At 38.2% G+C, this 26,310-nt stretch overlaps 1 protein-coding gene across 15 annotated transcripts in view; it reads left to right on the plus strand.

The window, feature by feature from the left end:
* The window catches only part of LOC129049645 (RING finger protein 17), a 119,744-nt gene that overhangs the window by 48,036 nt on the left and 45,398 nt on the right, over positions 1 to 26,310 (plus strand). For 10 of the 15 annotated variants that reach the window (XR_008512876.2, XR_008512875.2, XR_008512877.2 and 7 more), the window contains 4 exons: positions 12,682 to 12,835; positions 13,028 to 13,174; positions 17,383 to 17,498; positions 18,761 to 18,881. Coding sequence is in view for 10 of the 15 variants with exons in the window: in XM_054529460.2 (XP_054385435.1) it covers positions 12,682 to 12,835; positions 13,028 to 13,174; positions 17,383 to 17,498; positions 18,761 to 18,881 (538 nt within the window). In the remaining 5 variants the exon portion in view is untranslated. The remainder of the gene's footprint in view (positions 1 to 12,681; positions 12,836 to 13,027; positions 13,175 to 17,382; positions 17,499 to 18,760; positions 18,882 to 26,310) is intronic. The other 5 variants (XR_008512878.2, XR_008512879.2, XM_054529459.2 and 2 more) reach the window with 1 other exon arrangement.

Consider the following 26,310-nt stretch of genomic DNA (forward strand, 5'->3'; position numbering starts at 1 on the left):
CTGCATTCTTAAAGTAAGCTAGAGAAAAGAAAATTATTAAAAATCATAAAGAGAAAATATATTTACTATTCATTAACTGAATGTGGATCATTCTACAAGTCTTCATGCCCATCATCTTCATGTTGAATAGGCTGAGGAAGAGCAGGAGTTGATCTTGCTGTCTCAGGTCTGGCAGAGGTGGAAAAAAGTTCGCACATAATTGGAACTGCATAGTTCAAACCTGTGTTCCAAGGCTGGCTGTGTTTTCTCCTGTTTTGTGGGTTGTCTTTTCACCTTCTTGATAGTGTCCTTTGTTCCACAAAAGTTTTTAATTTTATGAAGGCCAATTTAATTATTGTTTCTTTTGTTGCTTGTGCTTTTGGTGTCATATCCAAGATATCATTACCAAATCTGACATCATGATGCTTCTTCCCTATGCTTTCTTCTAAGAGTTTTATAGGTTTAGATCTTTGATTCATTTTGAGTTAATTTTGTACAAAGTATAAGGTAAGGGCCCAGCTTCATTATTTTGAATTGGATTCAGTTTTCCCAGCACTATTTGTTGAAAACACTGTCTTTTCCCCCACTGAATGGTCTTGGCACCCTTGTTAAAACTGAAAGTTTATTTCTGGACTTTCTATTTTGTTCCATTTGTCTGTGTATCTGTCCTTATGTCAGTACCACACTGTTTTGATTACTGTAGTTGTGTTGTAACTTTTGAAATCAAAACGTGTGAGTCTTCCAACTTTGTTCTTTTTCAAGATTATTTTGGTTATTCAGTGTCTTTTAAGATTCCATGTGACTTTTAGGATGGGTTTTTCTATTTCCCCAAGAAATACAGTATGATACTGAGTATGATATTATCATTTGCTAATGTATTGAAACACAACTGATTTTTACATGTGAATTTTGTGTCTAGCAGCTTTGCTGAATTAATTGTTTTAACAAGTGAGAGAGAGAGAAGTTGTGTGTATGTAATTTGGGGGCATTTTCTCACGTATAAGATCATGTCATCTGTGAACAGAGAAATGTCATTGGGATTTTAATAGGGATTACATTGAATTGTAAATCACTTTGGATAGCACTGACATCTTAACAATTTTAAGTCATCATATCCATGAACACTGGATTTTTTTCATTTATTTAGATCTTATTTAATATCTTTCAACAGTTTTGTGTGGTTTTCAGCATATCAATTTTTGGCCCCTTTGGTCAAGTTTATTCCTAATTCTTTTAGATGCTGTTGTAAACGGAATTGCTTTTTAAATTTCCTCTTCAATTTGCTCATTTGCTAATGTATTAAAACACAACTGATTTTTACATGTGAATTTTGTGTCTAACAACTTTGCTGAATTAATTTGGTAGCCCTCACAGGGTGTGTGTGTGTGTGTGTGTGTGTGTGTGTAATTTGGGGGGATTTTCTTACATAGAGGATCATGTCATCCATGAACAGAGATATTTATACTTTTTCCTTTCTGATTTGGATGCCTTTTGTCTTTTTACCTAATGCCTCTGGCTCGGATTTCCAATATCATGTTGAATACAAGATGAAGAAGCAGGCTTCCTTGTCTTATTCCTGTCTTAAGGGAAAAGCGTTTGTCTTTGACCATTGAGTATCATATTATCTGTGAGTTTTTCCCAAATGACCTTTACCATGTTGAGTAAGTTTCCTTCTGTCTCTTGTTTATTGAGTGTTTTTGTCAAGAAAGGGTGTTCAATTTTTCAAATTCTTTTTTGCAGCAATTGAGATGATCATGTTTTGGTCTTTTCTCCTTCATCCTGTCAATGTGGTGTATTACGTTGATTTTGGATTTTGTTTTGTTTTCTTGTTGGTTTGTTTGGAGACAGGGTCTCCCTCAGTTGCCCAGGCTGGAATGCAGTGGCATGATCTCAGCTCACGGCAACCTTTGCCTCCCAGACTCAAGCAGTCCTCCCGCCTCAGCCCTCTGAGTTGCTGGGACCAAAGGTGCACACCACCACACCAGGCTAATTTTTAAAATTTTTTTATTTTGTAGAAATGAGGTCTCACTGTGTTACACAGGCTGGTCTCAAACTCCTGAGCTGAAGTGATCCTTTCACCTTACCCTCCCCAAGTGCTGGGAGTACAGCCGTGGGCCACTGCGCCTGCTGCATTGATTTTCATATGTCATTATCCTTGCATTTTAAAAATAAATCCCACTAGATAAAGGTGTATAAACTTTTTATCGTAAATTTGTTTAACATCATTGTTGCCTTGGCATCCATTTTGAGGCCTAACATAAGTTGTTTGAAACTGAGTCATACCACCTCATCTTTGGCCTAGTTAAAACTTTCCCTCCCCATGTGACTGTTTGCAGTGTGGGTCACTTGTTCTACATCTCACTGACTCAATATATCCCACAGCTGCTTACCACAATAAAACCAGAGTCAACACCAGAGTCATGCAAATAATTTCTCCCCTTTACACATATTTTCTTTAAATTAGCCAGTTCACAACCCCTGCTGGAAAGCCTTAAGAGATAATGCCTGTGGACCTTAATAAAGGCAGAGTTCCACAGATTCACTCTTATCTGTGATTAACAAAATGCTTCTTTTATTTCATGTGTTTTGTTTTGCTGCCTCTGTGTCTCACCTGACTGACATACACATACCTAACTTTCCTCCCAGTCAGCACTCCTGGAGAGTGGCTGTCTTGGTAGGAATAAACTGGACACAGGTCGGACAAGAACCACGAGGGCATCTGCTAGTGTAAACAAGTTTCCTATGAGACATTCACTTGGTCACAGGTCAGGCAAGAAGGCATTGTTCCATTCACCAAGATAAAGAAGTATCCTCTTTTGATTTACTGTAAACATCAGTGACCACCTCCTCTAGAGCCTTGTCGGGGCAGGGCTAGAGTTCATGGCCACTCTCCAGAGAGAGACCCGAAGACCAAGTTAGAAGAAAACAAATCTTTTAATATGCTGAATTTGGTTTATTAGTATTTCGTTGAGGATATTTGCATCAGTATTGCAGGGGATATTGATCTGTAATTTTCTTATAGTGTCTTCATATAGCTTTGTTATCAGGGCAGTGCAGCCTCTTAGAGTTACTATTCCTCCATCTTTTCGTTTTTTGGAAGAATTTGAGATGGAATGGTGTTAATTCTTCTTTAAATGTTTGGTAGAATTCAGCAGTGAAACTATCTGGTCCAGGGCTTTCATGTGTAGGAGGTTTTTGAATCCTGTTTGAACCTCTTTACTAGTTATAAGTCTACTCAGATTTTCTAATTCATGAGTCAGTCTTGGAAGGTTGTGTGTTTCTAGGAATTTGTCCATTTCATGTAGGTTATCCAGTTTGTTGGCATACAATTGTCTTCAATAATCTCCTACAATTTTTTACTTCTTGGCCGGGCATGGTGGCTCACACCTGTAATCTCAGTACTTTGGAAGGCCGAGCCAGGTGGATCACTTGAGGTCAGGAGTCTGAGACCAGCCTGGCCAATATGTCAAAACCCCATCTCTACTAAAAATACAAAAATTAGCCAGCTGTGGTGGTGGGCACCTGTAGTCCCAGCTACTCGGGAGGCTGAGGCAGGAGAATTGCTTGAACCTAGGAGGCAGAGGTTGCAGTGAGCTGAGATTGTGCCACTGCACTCCAGCCTGGGTGACAGCAAGACTTCCTCTCAAAAAAAAAAAAAAATTTTTTTTTTCTTAAAATTGGTAGTATTGTCTCCACTTTTATTTCTGATTTTATTAACTTCAGACTTCTCTTTTCTAGTTATTCTAGCTAAAGATTTGTCAGTTTTGCTGATCTTTTCAAATAATCAACTTTTGGCTTTATTGATGTTCTGTTTCTTTATCTTGTCTTATTTATTTTTGCTCTAATCTTTATTATTTCTTCTGCTACCTTTGGGTAATTTTCTCTTTTTCCATTGTCTTATGGTATATAGTTAGGTTCTTAATTTGCAATATCTTAAAATTGTGTATATAGCTATAAATTTCCCTCTTAGCACTGTTTTATTGCATCTCATGAGTTTGGTATGTTGTGTTTTCATTTTCCTTTGTCTTGAAGCATTTTCTAATTTCTCTTAGGATTTCTTCTTTGACCTGTTGGTAGTTTGTGGTGTTTAGTTTCCACATATTTGAATTTTGCAGTTTTTCTTGTTTTTGATTTCCAGTTTCCTTTCATTGTCATAGGGACAAATACATTTTATGATTTCAGTTTTTTGAAATTTATTAAGACATTTTGCAGCCTAACATATGGTCTGTTCTGAGAATGTCCTAAGTGGCCTTGTAGGAAAAAAAAAGAAAAGGTATATTTTACTATTGGCTAGAATGTTTTGTGTATGTCTCTTAGGACCTGTTGGTTTACAGTGTTATTCAAGTCTTCTGTTTCCTTATTGATACTCTGTCTGGATGTTTTATGCACTATTGAAAGTGGAATATTAAAGCCTTCTATTTTTATTATTGAACTATTTTTTCCTTCAATTCTGTCAATGTTTGCTTCATATATTTGGGTCTTTGATGTGTACTGCATAATTGCTTATAATTGTTATATCTTACTGGTGAATTGGCCTTTTTATCAATTTATAATGTCCTTTCTCTGTTGTAAGAATTTTTTATTTAAAGTCTGTTTTGCCTGATACCACCAGTAAAGCCATCTCAGATCTCTCTTGATTACTATTTGCATGGAGTATTTTCTTCCATCCTTTGACTTTCAACCTGTGTATGGCATAAGGTATAATAAAGTGTATCTCTTGTGGACAGCATATAGTTGGATCATGTTTTTTTTTTAATTCATTCTGCCAATCTTTGTCTTTTAATTGGAGAGTTTAATACATTTACATTTAAAGTAATTACTGATAAGGAAAGACTTCTGCCATTTGCTGTTTTCTGTACCTTAGCACTCTTATTCCTTCTTTCCTCCTTTAGAGCCCTCTTTTGTGTTTAGTTGCTTTTTTCTGTTTAGTATGATGTATTTTTTAAAATCTGTTTTGTAATTGTGTTAAAAAACACACAGAATTTATTATCTTAACAGTTTTTTAGTGTAACTTCAGTAGTGTTAACCATATTCATATTATCATGCAATAGATTTCTAGAACATTTTCATCTTGCAAACTGAAACTATACTCGTTGAACAACAGCACATTTCTCCCTGCTTCCAACCTCTGGCCACCACAATATTACTTCTGCATTTTTATGAATTTTACTGTGTTAGATACCTTGTATAAATGGACTCAGACAGAATTTGTCTTTCTGTGACTGGCTTATTTTACTTATAATAATGTCCTAAAGATTCATCCATGTTGTAAGCATTGATAGGATTTCCTATTTTAAGGCTGAATAATACTTCTTTGTATGTATATACTGCATTTTAAAAATCCCTTCATTTGTCAGTGGACATTTGGATTGTCTGCTGTAATGAACATGGATATGCAAATATTATAGTATCAGGTTTTGCTTCCCTTCTTGTTTCCTTTTTGTGTTTATCTTGTAGATTATTTTTTATCATTACCGTGGAGATTACATATAACATCCTAAAGTTATAACAATCCAATATGAGTTAATACCAACATAATTTTAACTTCACAAAAAACTACTTCTGTGCAGCTCTCTTTTTCCAGTATTTTTGATGTCACAAATTAATCTCTATACTGTGTGCTTAATAACATAGATTTGTAATTATTTATGCATTTGTCTTTTAAATCCTGTAGAAAATTAAAAAGTAGAATTATAAACCAAAATTGCAATAATACTGACTTTCCCATTTACCCAGGTATTTACCTTAACCAGAGATCTTAATATCCTCATGTGACTTTGAGGTACTGTCTAGTGTCCTCTCATTGCAACCTGAAGGACTTCCATTAGCATTTCTTACAGGGCAGGTCTAGTGGTAGTAGAGTCCCTCAGCCCTTGTTTATCTGGGACTGTCTTAATTTTTCTCACGTTTTTGAAGGTTAGTTTTGCCAAATGTATAATTTTCAGTTGACAGGTTGTGTTTTTCTTTAGTACATCATATATATCTCTGTCTTCCCATTTCTTTCTGGTTTCCAAGATTTCTTTCTTTTTTCTTTTTTCTTTTTTCTTTTTTTTTTTTTGAGACAAGAGTCTTGCTCTCTTGCCCAGGCTGGAGGCACTGGCACGATCTCTGCTCACTGCAATCTCTGCCTCCTGGGTTCAAGCAATTCTCCTGCCCCAGCCTCCCTAGTAGCTGGGATTACAGGTGTGTGCCACCATGCCTGGCTAATTTTTATATTTTTAGTAGAGATGGGGTTTCACCATGTTGGCCAGGCTGGTCTAGAACTCCTGACCTCAGATGATCTGCCTGCCTTGGCCTCCCAAAGTGCGGGATTACAGGCATGAGCCACTGCACCTGGCCTTTTTTGTTTTGTTTTGTTTTGTTTTTGTTTTTGAGATGGAGTTTTGCTCTGTCACCCAGGTTGGAGTACAGTGGTGCGATCTTGGCTCACGGCAACCTCTTCCTCCCGGGTTCAAGCAATTCTTCTGCGTCAGCCTCTTGAGTAGCTGGGACTACAGGTGCCCACCACCACGCCCGGCTAATTTTTGTATTTTTAGTAGAGATAGCTTTCGGCTGTGTTGGCCAGGCTTATCTCAAGCTCCTGACCTCAAGTGATCACCGCCCTTGGCCTCCCAAAGTGCTGGGATTACAGTCATGAGCCACCACACCCGGCCTGGCCTCCAAGATTTCTAATATGAGAAACTGACTTACAATCTTCTTGAGTCTCTTTGTATATGACATGTTGCATCTTTTTTGCTGCTTCCCAGATTTTCTCTTTGGCTTTGCCTTTTTTAGAATTTGATTATGTGTCTTGGTATATGATTCTTTGGGTTTATCCTATTTGGAGTCTAATAGTGCCTTAGTTCCCTGGAGCTGGTGTAACAAATTACTATTAATTGGGTAGCTTAAACAACAGAATTTATTGTCAACAGTTTTGGAGTCTAGAAGTATGAGATCAGTTTGTCAGAAGAGTTGATTTCTTCTTGAGGGGTTTGAGGGAAAATCCATTTCACCTCTCTGCTTTAGATTTTGGTGGCTTGCTGGCAATCTTTTGTGCACCTTTGCCTTTGCTGCATCACCCTGATCTCTCCCTTCATCTTCACATGGAGTTCTCCTTGTATATTTGTCTGTACCCAAATTTTGCTGTTTTTATAAAGACATTAATCATATTGAATTAGGGCCCATCCTAATGACCTCATTTTAACATGATTATAAAGAACCTGTATCGAAATTAGGTCATATTTGAGATACTGGAGATTATAGCTCTCCAACATATCTTTGGGGGAAGATACAAATCAACTCCTAACATTAGACTTCTTGGATTTGTAGGTTCATGTCTTTCTTTAAATTGGGGACTTCTGCCATTTTTAAAAATAATTTTTTGCCTCTTTGTCTCTCTCTTCCTTCTGTGACTTCCATAATGTCTCTATTGGTTCACTTGAGCCCCTTAGGCTCTGTTTATTTGTCTCCATTCTTTTTTCTTTCTGCTTCTCAGACTTGATATTTAAATTTTCCTATCTTGAAGTTCACTGATTATTTTTCTTCTTTCCACTCAATGCTGCTTTTGAACCCCTGCATTGAATTTTTTCTCCTTAGTTATTATACTGTTGAGCTCCAGAATTTCCTTTTTATAATTTGTATCACTTGCTGCTATTCCCATTTTATTCATATATCATTTTCCCACTTTTCTTTAGTTCTTTGTTTTCCCTTAGCCCTTTTAACATATTTAAGACAGTTGAGTATTTTTGATTTGCATTTTTTTTCTGGTTGCACATGTCTGCATAATTATTAAAAGAATTTCAGAAAATATTGAAGCAGCTTCTTTGTCATCTCGCACGAAGAAAGTTAAGGACACGGACACACATGAGGAGTTTAGGAGTGGAGGTTTCTTTTTTTTTTTTTTTTTTTTTTTTTAGTATTTTTTTTTTCTTTTATTGTAATTATTATTATTATTATTATTATACTTTAGGTTTTATGGTACATGTGCCCAATGTGCAGTTAGTTACATATGTATACATGTGCCATGCTGGTGCACTGCACCCACCAACTCGTCATCTAGCATTAGGTATATCTCCCAATGTTATCCCTCCCCCCTCCCCCCAACCCACAACAGTCCCTGAAGTGTGATGTTCCCCTTCCTGTGTCCATGTGTTCTCATTGTTCAATTCCCACCTATGAGTGAGAATATGCGGTGTTTGGTTTTTTGTTCTTGCGATAGTTTACTGAGAATGATGATTTCCAATTTCATCCATGTCCCTACAAAGGACATGAACTCATCATTTCTTATGGCTGCATAGTATTCCATGGTGTAGATGTGCCACATTTTCTTAATCCAGTCTATCATTGTTGGACATTTGGGTTGGTTCCAAGTCTTTGCTATTGTGAATAATGCCGCAATAAACATACGTGTGCATGTGTCTTTATAGCAGCATGATTTATAGTCCTTTGGGTATATACCCAGTAATGGGATGGCTGGGTCGAATGGAATTTCTAGTTCTAGATCCCTGAGGAATCGCCACACTGACTTCCACAAGGGTTGAACTAGTTTACAGTCCCACCAACAGTGTAAAAGTGTTCCTATTTCTCCACATCCTCTCCAGCACCTGTTGTTTCCTGACTTTTTAATGATTGCCATTCTAACTGGTGTGAGATGGTATCTCATTGTGGTTTTGATTTGCATTTCTCTGATGGCCAGTGATGGTGAGCATTTTTTCATGTGTCTTTTGGCTGCATAAATGTCTTCTTTTGAGAAGTGTCTGTTCATGTCCTTTGCCCACTTTTTGATGGGGTTGTTTGTTTTTTTCTTGTAAATTTGTTGGAGTTCATTGTAGATTCTGGATATTAGCCCTTTGTCAGATGAGTAGGTTGCGAAAATTTTCTCCCATTTTGTAGGTTGCCTGTTCACTCTGATGGTAGTTTCCTTTGCTGTGCAGAAGCTCTTTAGTTTAATTAGATCCCATTTGTCAATTTTGGCTTTTGTTGCCATTGCTTTTGGTGTTTTAGACATGAAGTCCTTGCCCATGCCTATGTCCTGAGTGGAGGTTTCATATGCAGAAGAAAGAGAAAGGAGAGCAGCTCTGTCTCTAGTGAGAGAAAGGGGCTTCTGAAAGGGAAAGACTGGCTGGCGGTGGATGTGCCGGATTTTGTAGGCAGGTTTAAGGAGGTGGTGTCTGATTACATAGGGCCCACAGATTGGTTCAGTCAGGTTTGATGTTTACATAGCACGCCAGAAAGGCTGGCCACCCCACCCTAATCTTATTATGCAAATGGGCTTTCCACTTGACTGACACCATCCTGTGTGCTTCTTACTGTACATGTGGCTGGCAAGGAGAGAAGGGAGGATGGAGCTGCCATTTTGAACAGGATTGGCGCAACTGCCGGTATCTGTGTCTGCAGCTCAATTTTATAGGCTGCTCTTTGTTAGAAAATGATTTGGGGGCTGCTTTTCACTGAAAAGGAAGACCTTGCCGAGGACTCCTTCCTGTATTCTCACTCTCTGCCTAAGTAATTTCTTTTTTTTGTTTTTGTTTTTTTTTTTTTGAGATGGAGTCTCACTGTGTCCCCCTGGCTAGAGTGCAGTGGCACGATCTTGGCTGACTGCAACCTCCACCTCCCAAATTCAAGCAATTCTTCTGGCTCAGCCTCCTGAGTAGCTGAGATTACATGCGTGCACCACCACACCTGACTAATGTTGTATTTTTAGTAGAGATGGGGTTTCGCCATGTTGGCCAGGCTGGTCTCGAACTTCTGACCTCAGGTGATCCACCCGCTTGGCCTCCCAAAGTGCTGGGATTTTAGGCATCAGCCACTGCACCCGGCCTCAGTAATTTCTTTTTAACTCCTGTGTCAATATGAAACGAAACCTAAAGGGTCATGAATATAAAATGAAATGACAGAGGTCCCTGATGCATTGACACAGAAACTTCTGATATCAGTCAGTACCTGCAAGCCCTATTCAGTCCCCTTTCAGGATTACTGCTTATTTCTGGTTTTCAGTGAGGTCAGGAATTCTTGACACTTTGTGTCATATCTTTACAGTTAGTTTCATACTTTCGTATGTTTTCATGTTAATGTCCTTTCATTTCAACTTTAAGAACTCATAGAATTTCTTGTAAGGCAGGTATAGTGGTGATGAACTCCTATAGCTCTTTTTTGGGATTAAGAGAGTTGTGTTCTTTTTTTAAAAAAAAAAAAACGGAGTCTGGCTGTGTCGCCCACACTGGAGTGCAATGGCATGATCTCAGCTCACTGCAACTTCCACCTCCCAGGTTCAAGCAATTCTCCTGCCTCAGCCTCCCGAGTAGCTGGGATTACAGGCGCCTGTCACCACGCCTGAGTAATTTTTGTATTTTTAGTAAAGACAAGGTCTCACCATGTTGGCCAGGCTGGTCTTGAACTCCTGACCTCATGATTTGCCTGCCTCGGCTTCCCAAAGTGCTGGGATTACAGGTGTGAGCCACCACGCCCGGCCAAGAGAGTTGTTTTAAAAGCTGTAGTAGTTCATTTGTTTTGGTACTTTTCCAAACTGTTTCAAAGACCATTCCTTGTCATGTATGATCACTGAAGTCTGTTGTTTCTTTGGTTTGTACTCGGCTAATGATTGACAGAGTTCCTTGAATGTCAGGAGCTGAAACAAACAAGAGACAGAGAAAGAGGAAGGCGCCATCTTTCCTAGACTTTGCGGACTAGCTCTTTGGTGGGCACTTCTTCACCATTTAGATAGGCTGAGCCTAGGAATCAGCCTGAGGTCATAGTTAAAGTCTTTTTATTTCTTTTCTGGGCATGCATCTTCTCAGGGCAGACATGTGGCTTTGTAAACTCTACCATATATATGACAGCTTTTGAATGTCCTAATTTCGTAAAGATTCTCACCCCAGATTCTCCTGGCCTTAGATGGTCTATTGTATGTTTCTACTCATAAACTCTTCCTTCCAAGCAGCTGTGCTTGTACTCCCCTTTGCCACGTTTACAAATGCCCTGCAGTTCTTCCTGCCTGTGTTCCAAGTTATATGAAACAAAAACTAGCTCTTTGCATCAGTCTTGCCGGTATCTCCCGGACTTAGAATACATATACACAGTAATTTGCATGTAAGTTCTGGTCTGTTCCCTCTGGTTCAGGGGAGGGAACTGAGAACTGGACTGCCACTGCTTAAGACCAGGACCATTGTCATTCTGGGAAGAGGGTAGGGTGAGGCAAGTAAAAATACCACAAAACTTTCCTACCATTTAGAAAATTGCTTTTACTTCATTAGGCTTCTTAGTTACTGTAAACTTTGAATTGCTTTGCAGAGATCTGATCTAATAAAGTTGGTTGAGACACTTTCTCATTTTTTCAATGTTTCTGTATTGGAACAAGAACTTAAAGCTTCCTAATCTTCTATTTGGTTGGCGTCATTCCTCTGCTGAATTTTTAAATGTTCACTCTGGCTTACTTGTTAATGGAAGAATTTGCATAATATCTACTTAGAAATGAAATTTAAAAGTAGTTTTAAAGTAATTTAAATGAAATAACAAGAAAAGATAGGGATTCAGAAAATTTTCACTTGCATCATTATACTCACAAGAATAAAATTCATTTTTTCCATTGAAATAGATTTCAAAATATTTTTTAGCATTAAGAATTGGTATTTGGAGAAATAAACTTATAATCCTTGATTTTTTTGATAGTATAGGAAACTTTAGAAACTATTTTTTGATTATACTAGATAGCACCATTTAATAAGAGAAAAGTCTGTATTACTAAAGAATGCAATCATTCCACAAACCCTACTGAATTATTACTGATTTAAGGAAGAATTATCAGTTCACATTAAGATGGATGGTTGATAAGATACTGGATATTCATATAATGCCAAAGTAGCACCACATAAATTCTTAAGACTTGGTTATTACAAGGGCATAAACAGAACTATACACATTGAGAGGGGTCAAGATCATCACTGCAATTGATAAATGAATCTTAGCATATTAATAGTCATTAAGTATTAGGCCTTGATGTGTTGCAACTTGAGTGGGAAAAAGCCACCTATGACACAGTCTAGCCAAAAAGATTTGCCTTGGATCCGTCAAACCCTTAGGAATAACTTTCAGCCTTTGGAAAATTCAGCAGATAGACCTTACTCCATGGAAGAATAAGCTAAATAGCAGCATGAGGATATAACCACATAAATCCATAAGGTATGGGGAATTCTGCAGAAAAATAAGGTGGCTGTCTTCAACAAGACACGTTCATTAAAAGCAGAGGACTGTACTAGATTATAGAAGTGTTATGGAGATAACAGTCAGAAGCAGTATATAATCTTGGTTTGTAATGGGTTTGGATCAGTTAAGGAAAACTAAATGTGACCTAGAAATGCTAGTAGGAACAGTTACTGAAATAGAACAAGTGAGAAATGATAGAAAAATGTAAGTGATTGTATGTGTGGTAAAGTCTAGTTTTGGTAAAAAATATACAGTGAGTGTGTGTGTGTATGTATAGAAAAATATCTTGAAGAATATATACACTAAGTTATCTGGCAGAATGTGACTTTATTTTTATGTCTATACTAATTTTCTATACTGGTTCTGCAATAAAATTTTGTAAAATAAATTACATAACACAATTGATAGATTTACATTCAAGTTTTAATGTTTCATAATTTCAGTGACAGTGCTTGTAATTCATTCAACACTTACATTTTAAGTTTCTGTGAAATGACAGTGCTTTATCCCTTTATTTGCCAGATAGAGGGCCTGGATTTTCTATTTCTATTAAAGACAATTGAGGAATTCTATAAAAGTGAAGATGGAGAAAATCTGGAAATCCTCTGTCCAGTTCAAGATGAAGTCTGTGTAGCTAAATTTGAAGATGGAGTTTGGTACCGAGCAAAAGTTATCGGTAGGAGAATGCATGCTGTTTCTACAGGGAGATGTTATACTTCAAAACTAATATCATTTGAGTTGGTACCAATTCAGTCTTGGAAGTAATGTTATTTGATCTTATCATTTGCTCTGTCGTCTCTCTTTAGAAAAGCTAGTGATAATGTTGAAAGGTGAATCTATCTCCTGATATTTTGTTTGACTTGACTAGAACTTGATCATTGGAAATCTTGCTGGAAAAGTAGTATAGATAGAACAAAGCAACAGAAATTAATTATTCAAAAACCGGTGAACTCTAGCTTGATGTTGACTGTTTGTCTGTCCCATGCTATTTTGATTGTCAAGGTACAAATTAAAGGTAAGTCCTTTGTGTCCTCTCTGCTTCCCTTCAATTTTAATATATTTTTCTTTCCTGGGAATTATTGACTGAACTGCTAGTTTTCTCGATATATTTTTTCTACTTTTTCTACATCCTCCTTAAGTAATTGATTCAACTTATGAAATAATGGGAAGAATAAAAAGCGGGATTGAAGACAGAAGAGTTATGAAAATGGAGGTATTAGCAACAAAAATAGTAAAGTTTATTATTCCCCAGCATTGACTAAGACAGAACATTACAGACTAAGCTTTTGTGGGTTATGAAATTAGATATACCATAGGCAGTTTAACCCATTGTGTTGTTTCTTTTACATGCTTTCTAGTTTGTAGATATGTCCTTTTTTTATTGAAAGAGTGAAAGGCCGGTGCAGTGGCTCATGCCTGTAAATCCCAGTACTTTGGGAGGCTGAGGCGGACGGATTGCTTGAGGCCAAGAGTTCGAGACCAGCCTGGCCAACATCACAAAACCCCGTCTCTACTAAAAATAAAAAGTTAGCAAGGCATGGTGGTGTGTGCCTGTAAGCCCAGCTACTCAGGAGGCTGAGGCATGAGAATCACTTGGTCCTGGGAGGCGGAGGTTGCAGTGAGCTGGGATTGTGCCACTGCACTCCAGCCTGGGCGACAGAGCAAGACTGTCTGAAAAAAAAGGCCGGGTGCGGTGGCTCATGCCTGTAATCCCAGCACTTTGGGAGGCCAAGGTGGGCAGATCACCTGAGGTCGGGAGTTCGAGACCAGCCTGACCAACATGGAGAAACCCCGTCTCTACTAAAAATACAAAATTAGCTGGGCGTGGTGGTGCATGCCTGTAGTCCCAGTTACTCAGGAGGCTGAGGCAGGAGAATCACTTGAACCTGGGAGGCGGGGGTTGCGGTGAGCTGAGATTGTACCGTTGTACTCCAGCCTGGGCAACAAGAGCAAAACTCTGTTTCAAGAAAAAAAAAAAGAGAAGTCACCATGCCCGGCTAATTTTTTTGTATTTTTAGTAGAGATGGGATTTCACCATGTTGGTCAGGCTGGTCTCGAACTCCTGACCTCAAGTGATCTGCCTGCCTCAGCCTTCCAAAGGTGTTGGGATTACAGGCATGAGCCACTGTGCTGGGCAATTTTTTTTACTTTAGTTTGATACTGTTTAAAATGTTTTCTCCATTATTAAGGTAATCTAAGATCTTTACAAATTACTCCTAATATATAATCAGTTCTGTTTGTGTCAAAACTATTCTTCCAACCTGAGTTTTCTATCCTTCATTTGTCACCATTGATTTTAATTTTGTTAATGGTTAGTGACTTGAACTAACTACAGATTTTCAAATGTGGTTCTTACGAATGTCTTAGTCTGTTTTGTGCTGCTGTAATAAAATACTATAGACTGGGTAGTTTATAAACAATAGAAATTTACTTCTCAGTTCTAGAGTCTAAAAAGTCCAAGATCAAGGCACTGTTTTACTGAGGGCTTAGTCTCTGTTTCCAAGATGGTGCCTTGTTGCTGCATCCTCCAGAGGGGAGAGACACTGTCTCTCATTATACCTCTGATGCCAGAAGTATGAAAAAGGAAGGCAAACTCCCTTCACCAAGCCCTTTTATAAGGGCACCTAATCCCATTTATGAGGGCAGAGACCTCATGACTCAGTCACCTCCCAAGTACTGCTGCATTAGGGATTCAGTTTCAACATGAATTTTGAGACAAAAACATTCCAACGATTGCAATGAAGATACCACTGTATAGTTTCGTAAGTATCTTTGGAGCAAACAAAAGCATTTTCGTGACACTAAGGACTTTGCAACTGCTTTTCAAATTAGGATTATTGGCTTGAAAATGTTATCTATTTGGTGAACAATAAGGCCTCTGAAATCTTTGAGTAGTAACATTTGGGGAAGATGGAGTGTCCATAGTGCTCATTCTACTTCTTCATTTCTATTAGCACCACTTTTGGGGTGCTAATAGAAATGTATGTGTGATTTGTTTGGCCCATTTTCCTGTATCTTCTGTGGTCCTGTTGAACTCCATCTTGAAGATGATACTTGGTTTGGTGAATAGTAGCTCTTTTGTTTTTTATCTGCCTAATTTAAAAGTTAATGCTAAAAGACACACTCCACTTCCCTCCTTGAAGGCAATTACTTTTCATTCTTTCAGCTATTTTGTTGTTTACTTGTGTTCCTTCTTCTAATATGTAATACTTCAGTTGACACTTCAGTTTTAGATATTACCTGTTATTCTGTCAGACAAGTTTTGGATCTCCATAGCCCTTTTGTCCTCCTTTTTCTCTTTTCTATAGTTGTATCACAATTTTTCATTAAATTCATACTCTGTGTAAATAAAGCCATAAAGTATACTTTGTTTAATTCTATTGTGAGTTCATAATTATGTTCACTTTTCACTTTGTTTTCTTTTAATTTGTGAGTGTATTTTTAATAGTTCAAAACCATTTTCCATATGATAAATGTTAGTTTTTTTTTTTTTTTAAAGCATGAAAACATCCTTTTTGAGACGGTCTTACTCTGTTATCCAGGCTGGAGTGCAGTGGAACATGATCATGGCTCACTGCAACCTCTGCTTCCTGGGCTCAAGCAATCCTCCCACCTCAGCCCCAAGTTTAGCTGGGGCTATAGGCACTTGCCACCACGCCTGGCTAATTTATATATTTTTTTTTGTAGAGCTGGGGTCAAACTCCTGGGCTCAAGTGATCCTCTTGCCTCTGCCTCCCAAAGCACTGAGATTACAGGTGTGAGCCATCACATGTGGCCAAAAACATCCTTTATCGTCTCCAATTGGGCTGCTTACCCTCTAGGCTTACTACACATTTTTTATTCTGGAAATGTATTTCAGTTGGCTATACACTTCATTGTCCTCCAGTATTGGATCCCTTGTTTTATGGATGCCATGTTTACCTCTTGAGTTTAATTCCCTTTTTCGCGTGGAGCCATCTTCCCATAGTTTCTCCAGAGAACATAAATGGGGAAATTTGAGACCTTCCATGTCTGACTCTGTTCTCATGTGATAATTAAGATAAAACAATAACATTCTTTAAGTTACTTTCCATATCCGTCTATTTGTTTAAAACTACATTTTCATTCAGAGACTTTAGGAAGAGTAAGAATCTAATGGCATTGGCAGAATTGAGAACATCCTTCTAGCAAGGGGTTTCCAGTGGAAGTTGGGAGAGCTTCCCCCGTCTTTTGGCTTTATAATAACACATATCTTCTCAATTATCATGGGTATCTCCTACCGTAGGGCCTATGTTTGGAGTGTCATCTTGAGTGAGTGCTAGTGCCGTGCCACTTGCTTCTACTTCTGCCAAGGAGCAGAGAATACTGGACTTTCTTGCATATTGAAATGATAGATATTGTATTAGTCTTTAAGTTTGAAAACTATGTATTTTGAGTGTTTTCAAAAAGGTTAGTGTGTGATACGTCTTTTTTAAAAACTTCTCTGTGTTTGAAACTTCCAGAGATTTCTTTAAAGTATAGAGAATAGACTGACACAGAGGTCTCTCTCTACTTGTTTTTTTGCAACATACCCCAAGTACAATATTTTTTCAAAATTTCACAGATACTGTTATATGAATGAATCTTTAGTTTGTTGAATCTTTTGCCTTGTTTGATCATCTATGTTGACTCACAATAAACATGTATTAAGTGCTTACTTTCTACCTTGTGCTTTTTAAATAGGCGAATCCTCCAAAAACATCTCATGAAGTTAGATTATATTGTTGTATCCGTTTTACAGATGAAGTAATGAGGCTTAGAGAGAAAAAGTAACTTGCTCAGGGTAATATCTTAGAGATATTAATTAGCTTGCTTTAGGTCACATAGAATTTTAGTGATGGAGCTAGTGTTCTAAACTGGTCAGTCTGACTCAAAGCCTAATTCTTAACTTTTAAGTCATACCACCTGCCATATAATTTTGTTATCCTGATTTTGGCTATCCTTTGAATATTTAAAGCATACTAGTTTTTTATTCTTATAAGTCTGCACTATGGATGATTTCGGGGTTCACATATTTGAAATATTTTTTACATTTTAAAAAGTATATATATAAAATATAAAAAGTATGTATATAAAATATAAATATAAAAGAGTTTGTATATTGAAGCTAAAAGTATTCTAATCTATTTGGCTATAAGCCAGTCTAAATTTTTCTAGATAATTCTGTTTCCAAGTTTGTAATTTCTAATTTCATAATTTTTCAAGGATTGCCTGGACATCAGGAAGTTGAAGTTAGATATGTGGACTTTGGTAATACTGCAAAAATAACAATCAAAGACGTGCGTAAAATAAAGGATGAGTTTCTGAATGCCCCAGAGAAGGTAATCTATTTATTATGAATTCTAGGGCTAGAATATCAGCACAAATATGGAAGTATTTTTAGAAGCTATTGTCACCATAGAAATATTAGCCTCCCTTTTTGTCTAGTTTCTGATACAGGGACTATAGATAAATGCTGCTGTGGTTACTATTGAAGAAATAATATGTATATCATGGCAAATAAGCATATTAAACATTAATCAGGTATATTTATGTCTTAAGTACTTGTTGGCAGCTTTTAATATATCATTTTGAGATCATATATTGTGGTAAGAGTCACGTTCATGATATATCAAGTTAAAAATGCTTATCTCAAAAGTACTTCTACTGTGATCATATTTATACTTAAGTATATATGTGTGTACAATAGAGAAGCCTGGGAGAATATGTAAAAAACTGAACCTTGTTTATCTCTGGGGAGGAGTAGTATTCTGAAAGAAGGGTAAGAAGGAGCCTTGTTTTCTAATTTATATACTGTTTGAGTTGTTTTTAAGCCGTGTTTTTCATTTTAGGAAATGTGTAGTATTATAGAAAAAAATTTTAAAATACAAATGAGCAGGCTGGGCGCAGTGGCTCATGCATGTAATCCCAGAACTTTGGGAGGCCGAGGCGGGGGGATCATGAGGTCAGGAGTTTGAGACCAGCCTGGTTAACATGATGAAACTCCATCTCTACTAAAAAGATACAAAAAATAAGCTGGGCGTGGTGGTGTGTGCCTGTAATCCCAGTTACTCAGGAGGCTGAGGCAGGAGAATTGCGTGAACCTGGGAGGTGGAGGTTGCGGTGAACCGAGATCATGCCATTGCACTCTAGCCTGGGTGACAGGGCAAGACTCGGTCTCAAAAAAAAAAAAAAAAAACAAATGAGCAAAAGGGAGAATCACTCAGAATCATTGTTCAATATTTTTGATATCTGTACTTCCAGATACATCTTCTGTGCTTTCAGCAGTTATAGAATCAGACTATAAATCGTCCTGTAACCTGCTTTTTACAAGTAATTAATGTATCATAAGTGTCTGTAATGAATGCTTGTTATTCCGGTATGTGAATGTACAATGGTTCATTCAGCCAAATACTCTGCTGATTTCAATGATTTGTGTTTATAAAGTACTTTTACAGACACCTTCACACATTATTTGATTATTTCTAATATGTATTAAATTCAAACATGAAGATTAGTTTTGTACACACTTACATAAAACTTGAATTCTAAAGTAGGTAGAAATTAAATTTTTTTCTTAATGGTGGAATTTTGTCTGACACAGGCAATTAAATGTAAGTTGGCCTATATTGAACCATATAAAAGGACAATGCAGTGGTCCAAAGAAGCTAAAGAAAAATTTGAAGAAAAGGCTCAAGATAAATTTATGACATGTTCAGTTATCAGTAAGTTCCATTTTTACTTGTTATGTAATCACATATAATTTTAAATAATAATATGAATAACATTTGTCAAATTTTAGACTAAATTCAGTGTGCCATCAGTAGTAGTGGTGAGAGATAAGATTTGTTGAGAATTAGGTACAATGGAATTATATCTTTTATGGACTCTAAAGTCATCAGGACAGAAATCACCATAAAAGATCAAGTCACCCTTGACATGGCCCCTTGAAAGCCCCAAAGCCAGGAATTAGCTTCTTTTATTTGTTTGCATTTTTGCTAGGGCTCTGTCCTTGTCCTTAACATAGTGGATGCTAATGTTTAATTTCCAGGAAAGTGAGGGGAGGTGGGACATGATTGGTAAACAGCTTTTCCTTGCTGTTTTTTTGTCTCACTGGCTTAAGTGAATTCAACTGTGGGTTCTCAGCATAATTTGAAAAAAGTTACTCCTTTTTTGGAGCAATTGGGCCCAAAATAGAGTCTTGACCACTAGCCCACAATTTTGTAACATAACAAGTTCTGAAAATCAAAAGTTCAGCAGCAAAATTGGTTCTGAATTGGCATGAGGCTGTATATAGTCTTTATCTCGTTTATAGTGAATATTCATATTTTACTTCAAGATAATGTTTGTGGGCTGCTGCCCCAGACTCTGCTGGGGGTATTAGATACATATGCAGGATAGGTGCCGAGTAGCTTTTCTCAATTAGAAGAATTTTGAATTCTGAAACATGCCTGGCCCTAAGGGTTTTAGATACGGGGATTGGGAATCTGGTTTGGTTTTTTTGTTTTTTGAGACAGGGTTTCATTCTGTCACCCGAGCTGGAGTACAGTGGTGTGAACAATGGCTCACTGCAGCCTCAACCTCCAGGGCTCAAGTGATCTTCCTGCCTTAGCCTCCCGTGTAGCTGGGACCACAGGCATATGCCACCATGGCCAGCTAATTTTTAAATTTTTTTTGTAGAGATGGGATCTTACTTTGTTGCTCAGGCCAGTCTCGAACTCTTGGGCTCAAGCTATCCTCCCTCCTTGGCCTCCCAAAGTGCTGGGATTACAAGTGTGAGCCACTGTGCCTGACCAGGAATCTGTTTTTCATCTGATATTTTGATAAGTTCCAAAGTTGTAACACACACTGGCTGGGCTGGGCTGGGCTTAATGAATAGTAGTGCAGGATACATGAGACCATGTTTTCTTAGCATAGATGTATGGGACTTTCAGGGGTAGTTTTTACTGTATCCATGTCTTTCCTTTATCGTAAGACTATTGGACTATTCAATGTGAGGAAACTGGAGCCTAGAAATGAATTGCTCAAAGTCATAACCTAGAAATGATAGTATATCTCTGATAATTTATTTACTTCAGAACAAGAAATTGTTCTAAAGAAATAGTGTCATTTAAGAGGAATGTGATTATACAGACTGTATCCTTAGGCTATAGAAGTTTTCTATTTAGCTTCTCTGAAATGAACAAATGAATTAAAGACCTCTTGGTCCTTGAACAGTCTCCACTGATTTTGAGCCAACTTTAACCTGTATAACTGTTTTCCAGCCTTCCTTTAGGAATCATGTTTCGTGGGGTTTTTGCCCCCTCCTAGAATAATTTCCCATGGACAGTCAATCAAGATTTCTTGGGTTTCTTTCTTGATTCCTCTTCTTTCTTTTTCACATAATTATTTAATACCAGTGACATCCAAACACTAGCTGTGGCATAGTTATTAACCTAGATTATTTTATTTAAAGAGTGCCAGAAGGCCTTGCCAAACCAAAACTGTCTTTTCCCATTCACCTGCACAGCAGTAAAATTGTGAGTTCAAGACCTTTATAATAAAGTGAACTACCACAGCTGAGAACAGGAACCTGCCATTAATACATGCTGTGTTACCTTAGAAAGCAAGGAACATTTATATATGATTAAGAGGAGAGCAGGGAAGATGATAAAGGTACAGAACACAGAGAAAGTTGACCCTATTGGAATAAAAACTTTTTGCATAAGAAGTATAAAACCAAAGAACTAAAGTTAACAGGAGATGGAAAAGCAGGGGAGATCAAAGTTTATTGAGGCTCAGTGTTGCTTAGCCTTTTGTGTCTAGATAATTTATCTGGAACATTGAAAAGTAGCCAGGAATTTTTTTTTTTTTCAACTCCTGGTAAAAAAGCTTTTTAGGCCAGGTGTGGTGGCTTATGCCTGTAATCCCAGTATTTTGGGAGGTCAGAGGTGGGTGGATCACCTGAGGTCAGGAGTTTGAGACCAGCCTGGTCAACATGGTGAAACCCCATCTCTACTAAAAATAAAAATATATATATATATTAGCCAGGTATGGTGGCACGCACCTGTTACTCCCAGCTACTTGGAGGCTGAGGCAGGAGAATCACTTGAACCTCGGAGGCAGAAGTTGCAGTGAGCCGAGATTGTGCCACTGCACTCCAGCCTGGGTGAGAGAGCGAGACTTCGTCTCAAATTAACAACAACAACAAAAAAGCAACAAACCCTCTGCAGGAAGCGGACTGCTCCTGGAGGACCCGGGAGAGCCCCCAAAACTGAGTACCCCAACTGCAGAAGTGGGAAAGGGAGACCCTCCTCTCCTGAAAACACACTTCCACTGGAGAAGCTGAAGGTCTGTTTGTTGGAGAAGTTTCCAACTTTACCTGGAGCTGAGTCAATTTAGAGAGCTGAGTGAAATATAGGGGTAGAGGAAGCAGCAGAAAGGCCCTGGGAGCTCACTGGGTCCCCAACCAGCCCATTCCTGCCTGGTGCCACAGGGATTCAATGGGAGAGGAGCAGGGGGTAAAACTCCACAGGGAGAAGGAAATCTCTAGCTGAACTTGGTAACAATTTGAACAGGGTGAGAAGCCTCCTGGCCAGAACTCGGGGGAGGGTACAGATCTGGTGTGCAGACTCCACAGGGAGGGGAAGAACCAAGCCCTTTTCTTTCCCAGCTTGGAGGCAGATAGCCTGGGGCAGGTTTTCAAACCCATATTGCTTTCCACCTGGACACAGACTTGGGGCTGATGGGGGGAACACAGTGGGAATGAGACTGGCCCTTTGGTTTGCGTGGGCGCTGGGTGAGGCCTGTGACTGCCATCGTTCCCCCACTTCCCTGACAACCTGCATGACTCAGCAGAGGCAGCCGTAATTCTCCTAGGCACACAATTCCAGTGATCTGGGAATCTCACCCCCATCCCCCACAGCAGCCTCAGCAAGACCCACCCAAGGAGAGTCTTGAGCTTAAACACACCTAACCCTGCCCCCACCTGATGGTCCTTCCCTACCCACCCTGGTAGCTGAAGAGAAAGGGCATATTATCTTGTGAGTTCTACGGCCCCGCCCGTCACCGGTTCCTCCTTGTACTACCGCAGCTGATGCTCTCTGGAAATTGCCACCTCTGGCAGGAGGCCAACTGGCACAAAAATAGAGCATTAAACCACCAAAGCTAAGAACCTTCACAGAGCCCATTTCACCCCATCACCACCTCAACGAGAACAGGCACTGCTGTCCACCGCTGAGAGACCCCATAGGTGGTTCACATCACAGGACTCTCTGCAGACAACCGCCAGTACCAGCGCGGAACCAGGTAGACTCTCTGGGTGGCTAGACCCAGAAAGAGACAACAATCACTGTAGTTCAGCTCACAGGAAGCCACATCCATAGGAAAAGGGGAAGAGTACTACATCAGGGGAACACCCCATGAGACAAAAAAATCTGAACGACAGTCTTCAGCCCTAGACCTTCCCTCTGACAGACCTTATCCAAATGAGAACCAGAAAACCAACCCTGGTAATATGACAGAACAAGGCTCTTCAACACCCCCCCAAAATCACACTAGTTCACCAGCAGTGGATCCAAACCAAAAAGTAGTCTCTGATTTACCTGAAAAATAATTGAGAAGATTATTTATTAAGCTAATCAGGAGAGAAAGGCGAAGCCCAATGCAAGGAAATCCAAAAAACAATATAAGAAGTGAAGGGAGAAACATTCAAGGAAATAGCTTAAAACAATCAAAAATTCAGGAAACTTTGGATACACTTTTAGAAATGCGAAGTGTTCTGGAAAGTCTCAGCAATGGAATTGAACAAGTAGAAGAAAGAAATTCAGAACTCGAAAACAAGGTCTTCACATTAACCTAATCCAACAAAGACAAGGAAAAAAGAAAATATGAACAAAGCCTCCAAGAAGTCTGGGATTATGTTAAATGACCAAACCATAGACTTCTCTTCTTCCTCAGGAAAACATATTTGGGGAAATAATTGAGGGAAACTTCCCCAGCCTTGCTAGAGACCTAGACATCCAAATACAAGAAGCACAAAGCTTGGAAAATGTATTTGGGGGAATAATCAAGGAAAACTCCCCAGGCCTTGCTAGAGACCTAGATATCCAAATACAGGAAGCACAAAGAAGACCTGGGAAATTCATCGCAAAAAGATCTTTGCCCAGACACATTGTCATCAGGTTATCAAAGTTAAGACAAAGGAAAGGATCTTAAGAGCTGTGAGACAGAAGCACCAGGTAACCTATAAAGGAAAACCTATCAGATTACCAGCAGATTTATCAGCAGAAACCCTACAAGCTGGAAGGGATTGGGGCCCTATCTTCAGCCTCCTCAAACAAAACAACTTATCAACGAATAATTTTCTATCCAGTGAAACTAAGCATCATATATGAAGGAAAGATACAGTCTTTTTCAGACAAACAAAGGCTGAGAGAATTCGCCATTACCAAGCCACCACTACAAGAACTACTAAAATTTTGGAGTTCTAAATCTTGAAACAAATCCTGGAAACACATCAAAACATAATCTCTTCAGAGCATAAATCACACCAGACCTGTAAAACAAAAATACAAGTTAAAAAGCAAAAACAAAGAACAAGAAAACCAAAGTACACAGGCAACAAAGAGCACCATGAATGCAATGGTACCTCACATTTCAATATTAACATTGAATGTAAGTTGCCTAAATGCTCACTTAAAAGATACGGAACCACAGAATGGGTAAGAACTCACCAACCAACCATCTCCTGCCTTCAGGAGACTCACATAACACATAAGGACTCACATAAACTTGAACTAAAGGGGTGGAAAAAGGCATTTCATGCAGATGGACACCAAAAACGAGCAAGGGTAGTTATTCTTATATCAGACAAAACTTAAAGCAACAGCAGTTAAAAGAGATAGAGAGGAACATTATATAATGGTAAACAGCCTTGTCCAACAGGAAAATATCACAGTCTTAAACATATGGGCACCTAACACTAGAGCTCCCAAATTTATAAAACAATTACTAATAGACCTAAGAAATAAGATAGACAGCAACACAATAATAGTAGGGGACTTCAATATTCCACTGACATTACTAGACAGGTCATCAAGACAGTCAACAAAGAAACTGGATTTAAACTATACCTTGGAACAAATGGACTTAACAGATATTTACAGAACATTTCATCCAACAACTGTAGAATACCTATTCTATTCAACAGCGTATGGAAATTTCTAAGACCATATGACCTCAATAAATTTAAGAAAATTGAAATTATATCAAGCACTCTCTCAGACCACAATGAAATAAAACTGGAAATCAATTTCAAAAGGAACCTTCAAAACCATGCAAATACATGGAAATTAACCTGCTCCTGAATGAGCATTGGGTCAAAAAATCAAGATGGAAATTAAAAATTTCTTCAAACTGAACGACATAATGACACAACCTATCAAAACCTCTGGCATACAGCAAAGGTGGGTTCTAAGAAAAGTTCCTAGCCCTACATGCCTACATCAAAAAGACTGAAAGAGCATAAACTGACACTCTAAGGTCACATCTCAAAGACTAGAGAAACAAGAACAAGCCAAACCCAAACCTGGGGAAATAACCAATATCAGAGCAGAACTAAATGAAATTGAAACAAACAAAAAATACAAAAGATAAGAAGCTGGTTCTTTGAAAAGGTAAATAAAATTGATAGGCCATTAGCACGATTAACCAAGAAAATGAGAGAAAATCCAAATAATCTCACTAAGAAATGAAACAGGAGATATTACAGCTGACACCACTGAAATACAAAAGATCATTCAAGGCTACTATGAACACTTTTACACACATAAACTAGAAAACCTAGAAGAGATGGTTAAATTCTGGAAAAATACAACCCTCCTAGCTTAAATCAGGAAGAATTAGATATCCTGAACAGACCAATAACAAGCAGCAAAATTGAAATGGTAATTTAAAAATTACCAACAACAAAAAAGACCAGACAGATTCACAGCAGAATTCTGCCAGACAATGGAAGAATTGGTACTAATCCTTTTGACACTATTCCACAAGATAGAGAAAGAAGGAACCCTCCCTAATTCATTCTATGAAGCCAGCATCACCCTAATACCAAAGCCAGGGAAGGACACAACCAAAAAAGAAAACTATAGACTGATATCCTTCATGAACATAGATGTTAAAATCCTTAACAAAATACTAGCTCACCGAATCCAACAACATATCAAAAAAGTAATCCATGATCAAGTGAGTTTCATACCAGGGATGCAGGGATGTAATATATGCAAGTCAATAAATGTGATACACCACATAAACAGAATTAAAAATCACATGATCTCAATAGATGCAGAAAAGCATTCAACAAAATCCAGCATCCCCTTATGCTTAAAACTCCCAGGAATTTGGCATACAAGGGACATACCTTAATGTAATAAAAGCCATCTATGACAAACCCACAGCCAACATAATTCTGAATGGGGAAAAGTTGAAAGCATTCCCTCTGAGAAGTGGAACAAGTCAAGGATGCCCACTCTTACCACTCCTCTTCAACATAGTAGTGGAAGTCCTAGCCAGAGCAATCAGACAAGAGAAAGAAAGAAAGGGCATCCAAATCAGTAAAGAAAAAGTTAAACTGTCACTGTTTGCTGATGATAATGATTGTTTAACTTGAAAACCCTAAGGACTCCTCCAGAAAGCTCCTAGAACTGATAAAATAATTCAGCGAAGTTTCCGGATACAAGATTAATGTACACAAATCAGTAGCTCTTCTGTACACCAACGGCGACCAAGCGGAGAATCAAATCAAGAACTCAACCCATTTTACAATAGCTGCAAAAAAATAAAATACTTAGGAATATAACTAACCAAGAAGTCAAAATACCTCTAGAAGGAAAACTACAAAACACTGCTGAAAGAAATCATAGAGGACATGAACAAATGGAAACACATCCCATGGATGTGTAGAATCAATATTGGATGGGTAGAATCCATCTGATTCTACCATATTGCAGTGGTACCCATATTGATGGATAGAATGAATATTGTGAAAATGACCATACTGCCAAAAGCAATCTACAAATTCAGTGCAATCCCCATCAAAATAACACCATCATTCTTCAGAGAATTAGAAAAAAAATTCTAAAATTCATATAGAACCAAAAAAGAACCCACATAGCC

This window comes from Pongo abelii, chromosome 14, assembly GCF_028885655.2.
Source record: "Pongo abelii isolate AG06213 chromosome 14, NHGRI_mPonAbe1-v2.0_pri, whole genome shotgun sequence".
NCBI lineage: Eukaryota > Metazoa > Chordata > Mammalia > Primates > Hominidae > Pongo > Pongo abelii.